Source organism: Onychostoma macrolepis, chromosome 05 (genome assembly GCF_012432095.1).
Source record: "Onychostoma macrolepis isolate SWU-2019 chromosome 05, ASM1243209v1, whole genome shotgun sequence".
NCBI classification, from domain to species: Eukaryota; Metazoa; Chordata; class Actinopteri; order Cypriniformes; family Cyprinidae; genus Onychostoma; species Onychostoma macrolepis.
In genome coordinates this window covers 1,260,975-1,270,000 of record NC_081159.1, presented here as the reverse complement: position 1 = coordinate 1,270,000, position 9,026 = coordinate 1,260,975, and the positions used below count along the sequence as shown (strand labels likewise).

Here is a 9,026-nt window from a genome sequence, read left to right as displayed (position 1 = left end):
ATGTCACTTGTTTTGATATTTTGATATTTAATTCAAAGCATTAAAATGTATTAATGAAATAATGAAAGTCAAGTTGTTTTGAGCCTAACGTTCTTCAAAATACTTTCTTCTGTGTTTCATAAAAGAAAGAAAGTCATTCAGGTTTGGAATGACATGAGGGTGAGTAATGATGACAGAATTAAAATTTTTGGATAAAATTTTTTTAGCAATTTGCACTGTTACAAATAAAATACATTGAATAGAATAGAAGGTTCTAATGCTGGTGGAATTTATTCCACTTACTTACAGTTCGATGGCACATACTGTATGTGCTGCATCGCATCTTAAGTTACAGGGACGGTCCCACTGGAGCGACCTAGGGTTAAGTGGCTTGCTCAAGGGCACAATGATGATAGTACAAAGATCGCCCTTACAACCTACAACCTGCTTTCACTGATCTTTATCCACAAAGCCACATTAGAGAAACCAGTGTTTGACAGAGGAGTATAGGTCTTTTAAAAGCTCCAGTACACACTAGCACAGGTCAGAGGATGCTTTTCTAGCCCGAATTGTGCTCGCAGTTTTTCAGTGTATGGTTTGGAGCCCAGCAACGCAGATGACCCCCAAAATAACATCTTTTTCTCTAAAAGTATGTACAAATTGCTTTTGTGTTGCAGACAAGGTCAGTAATGCTCTTTTATTCCACTACAAGTTGTGTGCTTGTTCTTCTTTTCATTTAGCAAAGAAACATGCTTTGATCCTAGTTAACACTTCATGCTTAACACAATGGGACTGACTCAACAGTTAAACTAAATGTTTTAATTAAACTGTGATGATCTTTATTTGATGAAGTCTGTGCTGCAGGGCAACTACAGCTCGCCCACATAGTGTTATGAAAGTCTATCAGATGCCATTGCTACCTCCTCATAGTACAGCTTTATTTATTTTTATATGTGTGTGTTTCTATAGTGACAGTGCTGGTAGCACTCGAAAACAGGACAGCCCCCTCATTCCTTGACATGATGCTGTTTTCACACTTTCACCAGCATAAATTCAAATATTAGAAGGGCTCCCAAAAATGGAGGATTTATTTCACATAACGTTCATCATGAAAATGTTTTTAAATATTACTGTAGAGGTGAACAGCATCAATGAGCTACTGGAAAAATATTTGGTTGTTTTCGAATACTTCTGAGTTTTTAAGGAATAGATATAGATGAGAATGTTTCTTCATCGGAAATGTAGCATTACATCACTCGCCCAGTAAACAAGTTTTTTTTTTACAGTGCAGAGAACACTTTAAACATAAAGCCAAGCAAGAAACCAAAGTAAGTTAACAAATACTAAGGCTTGAAAAAAAAAAAAAAAAAAAAAAATTAATCTTCAATCTGGTGCTTTGGCTGAGTCATGTTGGCACAAATGAAACATGAATATAATCAAGTTTTATCTATTTATTTTTTTTACTGCAAGTGTTTAAGATGAAAGGAGAATATACTATGTGCTTGTCAAAGCATCATAGTGGTTTTATGTGAAATTAGTTTATATTTATAATATATCAGTGACATCATATTGTTCAAAAAGGAGTATATGTTGTACAAAGTAATTGTGTGCATGATGTCTCTTCATAACTGCGGTTAATTGAAATAAGTGGTATTATTTGAGAAGTATGCTGAAGACTGAGACTCAGATCTCACAAAGCCTGTCAGGTCTCTTCCTCATTTTCATCGTGTGCACCTTAAAGTTAATAAATAGAAAGCATAGCTATCTACTCCCCTACATATGAGAAACTGGAGGGCAAAGTGGGCAAATCTGTCTCCTTGACCGTTTCAATAAAATGTCTAGATGATACTAACAGTAACAGTTGAGCATGGCGTTAAAGCCAAGGTCAGGGTCTCAGTTCCCGAGGAAAGCAAAAGCTGAAATCTGAAATAAAAAATGTATGCAATGTAAGTCACTTAATGCATAACTTAATGCCAAATGCATCAAAATGTAAAAGGTCAAAGTGTAATCGTTTAATCTCTTTCGAAAGACTAATAAATTGTCACAAATAGCTTAAATGTGATCTACAACTTCATCCAACAGGTGAGCCAAAAAGCTTGATTTATAAATACACAAGCCTCGACCAAAACCTGATTTAAAATTCTGAATTCAGTTCCCTTATAGTAGTTCCTGTTCTTAAAACAACACACCTGCCAGCTACCTCTGCATCTGACAGCTGTCCTTAAAAAGACAGGAACGACTGCAACATTCATAACTTCCTGACTGCTGTTTGTAAAGATGTATAAAGTATACACATTTAAAGCTGGCTGTCTGGATATCTTTCGAGTCCTTGACACCAGTGAGCCACAAAGCTGCGGGGTGCATTTCAGGAAATAATACATGCAAACATATGATATGAACATGCATTGGTCCACTGTGCTGACGATGTGAGTTAATGGCAAATGCACTGATCGCTATTTTCTAGGCTTAATTTTGGCTTCATTTACATGTTTTGACTTCTCATAGCATATGTGACCCTGGAGCACAAAACCAGTCTTAAGTCGCTGGGGTATATTTGTAGCAATAGCCAACAATACATTGCATGTGTCAAAATTATCAATTTTTCTCCAAAAATCATTAGGATATTAAGTAAAGATCATGCTCCATGAAGATATTTTGTAAATTTCCTACCGTAAATATATAAAAACTTAATTTTTGATTAGTAATATGCATTGCTAAGAACTTCATTTGGTCAACTTTAAAGGTGATTTTCTCAATATTTAGATTTTTTTGCACCCTCAGATTCCAGATTTTCAAATAGTTGTATCTCAGCCAAATATTGCCCGATCCTAACAAACCATACATTAACGGAAAGCTTATTTATGCAGCTTTCAGATGATGTATAAATCTCAATTTTGAAAAATTGACACTTAAGACTGGTTTTGTGCTCCAGGGTCACATATAATACCGGTTTCTGCCATGCTCATTCACACAAGCTATTTACAGTCAGCACTACAGTTACAGGTGATGTATCAATGTATGTCAACAATTAACTGAATGTTTTACATTTTAGAAAATACATTTGAGGGAGGCGTGAATGTCAGACTTATTTTATATTAAGTTTATATTTTAAACACCAAACAAGTGGCTTTGATATGAATTGTTTAATAATACAGATATGGCAAATAATAAAAGCACGTTTAGGCTATTACATAATCGCAATGAAGCTATTCTGAAATTATTAAAATAGTCGTAACTAATTCATATTAAAGTTTTCCTCTCTTAAGATTTAAAAATGGTCTAGAGCATGCCCCGAATAGTAATTATGCGTTCATAATATTAATATATTCACGCTGCTCAAACATTACAGTAATTACAACGCAACTACATCATATCATAAATATTCTATTAATGACTTCTGATGGCACTATCGCAACAGATTCACATTTCCCGAGTGGGTGTTAAATTGAAAACATCTCTGGCGTGGGTCACCTGTCATCCCTGCTTCATACGGCACTGCGGGAAATTTACATAAACCTCTCTAGTAGCTAGTGACTCTCGCAGGCATTGTTTACGTAGCAACCCAAAATAAAAACATTTGCTTTGTCACGAGCGCTTATGCATTTTTCATTGCATTATGATTCCTCTTGGAAACAGAAGCAGAATGGCTACGCAGAAGCCCGACGGGAGGTGTGGAGGGGCCGTCTTTGATCTTTAAATACCCTCTAACATTAAAACCACACTCCATCGCTTTGATTTCTCTCGCCGCCTTCAAGGCGCGACTGCAAAATTCAGACGCTCCCTAAGCGCGCCACATCGCCTTTTCTTTTTTTTTTTTTTTCCTTCGCTTTACCATCTGTCCCTTTCTTCCATTTCACGCAGAAGCAACGGACATTCGCCCTTCAGATGTGTGCAGCCGTATCCCCCCGCCTCTCTTTCTTCTCTCCTCCCGCTGCAGTCCCTTTCTTATCCCATCTCCGATTCGGATTCGCACTTTGCAGACGCTCCCTCGCGCGGACTGTTTCCCCCCTCCCCCACGCGCAAAGCTCCTGTTTCACTCAAAGATGGCGTCAGCTCTGGAGCCACTGCTCTCTGGCTGTATTTTTGGGCTTGTTGTTGTCTGTGTTTCGAACGCGTTCTGGCACCTTCTCCTCGTCCACTCGACCCAAAATCCCGGTGAGTACCACGCAATTACGTGTAGCGATTAAAATGCTCTCGGTTAGTGAGTCCGAATGGACTCGTGGTTCTGTCTTTCAGGGAAGAAGCGGGAGAAGGTAGAGGGAAAGGGGGGGAACGTTACGCGGAGATGAAGGGGGAGGGTGGGGAGAAGCTAACGTTAACCGAGGCCTAACTACTTCCCTCACGGGCCTCGTCTCCTCCGCCACCGCAGACTTGGTTTACAGTAAGCGGGGAAGGAAGTGGAGGAGAAAAATGGTGGAGGAAGCGCGGAGAAGCAATCTAGTGTGAGGATTTTTTTGTGTGTGTGTGTTTTTTTATCAAGCGCTTCTTCGCGGCACAGATTGAGGCAGAGCGAGGGAAGGAAGGAATCTTGGCGATCTTTTTTAACGGCTGAGGCGCGCGCTAACCGCGGTAGCCACTGGCATTGTGTGTTCAGTTAGGCCGCGAGGTTTCTTAACGGAAAATAAGAATGGAAAGGTCTAGAAAAAGCCGTTTTCCAGTCGTTATGATGTGAAATCTCAGGCTCTGAAGGGAACGGAGGGAACGTTGTCCTTATTCTCAGCTGCACGTTGCTTGTGTTTTGAAGCTAACAACATCCGCCTAGTGCACTGGCTTCGGTACTTACTTAAAAGTTTACATCGTTTGGAATGGAAAAATATGCTTCAGTAATTCGACACTAAAGTATATTTTCACACGTTTGGCCACTATTAAGCTGCTGTGTGTAATACTGTTTACATTTGGATTTTTTTCAGCGTTCAAGCTGTGTTGTTTACTATTAGCCATGTGTTGACATTTAGTGCTTTCCTTTCTGCAGTTTGACATGTGTTTTTAGCACCTAATTTACAGAGAATTTACAGGTGGCCACTTGTCATAGTGTTGTGAAACTGCTAAACTTTTGTTTGAAGTTATAATAAGACATTGCATAATAACCTTTAGATTGCTGTGTACGTAAAAGAACCACTGATTCTGTTTTCTCCGATTCATATAACTTTGTTTCAGGCACTTTGAGTTTTAGACACATTTTTAATATAGCCCTTTTGTGTGCCTTCACTGGAAATAGTGCATTTCAGTGTGTTTACAACTGTTCACAAGGCAGCTCTCTTTGTTTTTGTTTAGATTATTGGGTTGCACTTTAAATGTTCTTGTTACAGTGTAATTGCGCATATTAATTACGGTGTTAGGGTTATGTTTGGTTTCAAGTTTGCTATAGTAGTAACATCAAATGATGCAATAAGTAAATGCAAATAGAAGGACAGTAAAATAAAAATGCATTGCTGCTGATAATGGCTTTAACTTGTTTAAACTGAATTTTAACTGATTGTATTTGAATGCAGGACTTAGTTGATGCATGTATTGTGATTATGCAATGTCTTACTGTACTTGCATTTAAAATTATCTGTATGCTGTAATTAATTTCTGAAATTATATCTACAGCTACAGTTGACTCACCTTTAAACCTAACAATACAACGTAACCTGTGCCTAACCTTAACCGTATCCCACCTCAATAGTAGTAAAAGTGTTTTGCAGAACATTGTACATAACAATTATTAAATGCATAGTAGTAAAAGACTCCTAATATCATGTGGGGCCCAAACTTTTCTTTAAATGCAGCGTGGAGTTGTAGTTCGCTGTCATTGTGCCCTTCTTTAGCAAGGCCTATGTGCTTCTGTAGAACTGTTTTCTGCCCTTTCTATGGCTAGATGATTAATATAGATGAGTGTTCAAAAATGTTGTCTGTTGCAATGTGTCTTGTGTATTTTCCAGAGTCTGATCCTTTCATGTTTTTCGTGCAGGTTGCAGGAGCTTCTGAAGAATACTACTCTGTTGGATGATGGTCAGCCTGCGTTGCTTTTTGGAGTGAGGGATCTGTTCTGGACGGCTTGTTCCAACAGGTTCGAGCCAGACAGTATTTTCACACTTGCATTTCCTTAAAAGAAAGTCTACAAAAGTGCTGCTACAATTCTTTACAAAGATGCTCCATCTAAACGGATAACACTAATCGTCAGAATCGAGGATTCTACTTGACTGCTTTTGAGACGGACGGATAAGAGGACACCCAAGGCTCTTGCAACTCTACTTTCTCTTGGAGTAGTTGCTGTCTGTTGCATACCTCACCTCTTTGCTTTGGTGTGGCAGCCCTTCAGAAGGAAGGGTCACTGGGTTTGAGGGATCTGTTCTAGGTTGGGGGGGGGGGATTTAGGGAGCCTATGCTATGGTGATCGGCTCCCTCTCTAACAGCTCCTGCTCAGGCACAGAGAGACTTACTACACCTCCCCGGGACAAAGGATAGCCTCCTGGACGAAGAGAGAGGAGGAGGAGGACAACGACGAGGCAGCGCCAGGGCTGAGGCCACTGGGTGCTTCCTAACGGTTGTGAGAGTGTGTTGGGCCTTGGCCCAGCAGTATTACAGCAGCCATGGTGAAGCTGGCCAACCCCTTGTACACCACCTGGATCTTGGAAGCCATCAAGAAGGTAAAAAAGCAAAAGCAGCGGCCGTCCGAAGAGCGCATCTGCAATGCTGTGTCAATGTCCCATGGGCTTGACCGCAAGACGGTCCTGGAGCACCTTGAGCTCAGCGTTAAAGATGGCTCCGTACTCAAGGTGTCCAATAAGGGGCTCAACTCCTACAAGGACCCCGATAACCCTGGACGCTTGGGGTTCACAAAACCTCGGGCGGGAGGCAGTTCCAGCTCATCCAGCTCTAGTAAAAAACCCGGTCTGGACTGGAACAAACTCATCAAGCGCTCTCTAGAGGGGCTTCACGAACCCGGCGGATCGTCCCTGAAGAGCATCGAACGCTTTCTGAAGTGCCAGGCTGATGTTGCAGGTTATCTGTCTGGCAGCGGCTCTATGGGGCCGGGCCTTTTCCACCAGCAGCTCCGACTGTCTCTGAAGCGGGCCGTTTCTCATGGACGGGTGATAAAACAAGGGCCGCTCTTCCAGTTGGTAAGCAGGAGTTCTCATAACGACGGGACGGGCTGCGTGTCTCTGGATTCTCTGCCTCCGGTTCGTCTGCTGCCTCATGAACAAGATCGGGTGAGTCGATGAAGCGCTTTCCATTGTTTGGTGGAAGTTTTGTGCAAAGCACACTTTCAGTTTCTCTGTCTGATGACCAGTATTTACATATTTCACTTCTGTTTCAAATAGTGGCTCTCACCTGTGACATGATTTGAGTAAGCAAACAGCTTTATGAGACTCGCTAAACGTCCAGAAATAATTGAAAGCAGGTCAAAGTGCATGTTAAATTTCTGATATATATATATATATACTTTTAGGCCTGAACGTGTTCAGATGGCTTCCTAATATAGACCAATTTGGAGTAGACGTCACAGTTACTTCACTTGCAGCTGCGTGCATTGTGGCGGTAGAAAAACACTGGTAACAAGTGGAGATAAACGGGTAAAATCCGTGGAGTAAGGAAAAAATATATAATTTTGTGCCTTTTGATGTCAGAATTGGAATGCAAATCATTTTTGTAGAATATTGTTGTCAAAGACGCCACTTGAAGCTAAACGCAGACATTTAAACGGACAGGCTATGGATGAAAACTGCTATGATTACTCTACTTTTAAAGCATAAATTTGATTTAAGAAGTCTACGTAATATATTCACATATGCAGTTCATAGGGGACATATTGTATTAGTCCTACAGTTACAGCATGAAATACTATTTAAATCTATTGCCATTAACATTTTACATGTACCTTTTTTATCTCACAATTCAGATTTTTCTCGCAAATGCAAGTTTATATCTCCTAGTTCGGACTTTATAACTCAGTTTAACTCAACAATAGCAAGTTTGCCAATTCTGAGGAAAAAAGCCAGAAGTCAGGGATATAAACTCATGATTCTGAGCCGAGGGGAAAAGAGAGAATGGCGAGCTGTTTTTCCTTATCAGAATTGTGAGATATAATCTCGAAATTGTGAGAATAAAGTCAGAATTTTGAAATATAATCTTGAAATTGTGAGAATAAAGTCAGAATTTTGAAATATAAACTCAAACTTGTATTCCATGGCTTCCGTAGACTGCTACTTCAAAACTCTCATTTTCTGCCACCAGATAGGCTCTGCCCACAAAAAACGTCATCACTGTTTGCAAACACCGAATTGGGTTTATAGATTTCCAAGGTTTCATGTTGTGAGTCTCAGAGTACTTCAGTTGTTAGTTTGAAATGTAGGGCTGGGCGATATGGCCAAAAAAAAAAAAATCTTGTTTTTGTTTTTTTTTGGCTGAAATATATGAGAGATATCTCTGTATTTTCTATTTGGATTAAAATATTTATTTTATTAATTTAAACATCCTGCCCAATGTTGTCCAATGAAACGATGTTAATATTAAAGGCAATACAAACAAATATAGTGAAAGTATGGTCTATGCTGTCCATTATGTGCAAAAAAGGGGCTAAAAGCACATTACATTCTAACATTGTAACATTACAGTCTAAAAACAAAAATAATGCTTTTTAAAGCAGAAGTTCAATTCACTAAACTAAAGATTAAAGTAAATAATCACAAGAGCACAGATTAATTGCATTATATATTGATTACCTCATTACTGCTATCTGCCATCATAAAATACACTTATAAGTTTAAAATTCTACATATGACACAATTATTGTGCTCTTATTCTATTGCGCTCTCTGTTTGGCGCGCATGCGCGCTGCGTCGCTCGTTCCCTGAAGTCTGTGAAGTTTAGCAGAGAATCACACGAAGAAGGCTCATGCACTCCTGACAGCAAAATGGAAATATTTCCATGACTCTCTAACATTTACAGATGGAAAATATACCTGTGAAATGTAAGGAAAACAGCAGATGCATTAAACAGCACCAGCAGCGTCTCTGTCAGTGGCACGTTAGTCTGTCAGAGCATCTCACGGCCCGAGCAGC

The 9,026-nt window shown here is 39.8% G+C and overlaps 1 protein-coding gene across 1 annotated transcript in view; it reads left to right on the top strand.

The window, feature by feature from the left end:
• The first annotated feature begins 3,895 nt into the window (after positions 1-3,895).
• kat6a (K(lysine) acetyltransferase 6A) overlaps positions 3,896-9,026 on the top strand; it is a 41,524-nt gene continuing 36,393 nt past the window's right edge. The window contains exons 1-2 of the mRNA XM_058775396.1: positions 3,896-4,134; positions 5,933-7,175. Coding sequence (XP_058631379.1) covers positions 6,555-7,175 — 621 coding nt within the window. The 5' untranslated portion in view covers positions 3,896-4,134; positions 5,933-6,554. The remainder of the gene's footprint in view (positions 4,135-5,932; positions 7,176-9,026) is intronic.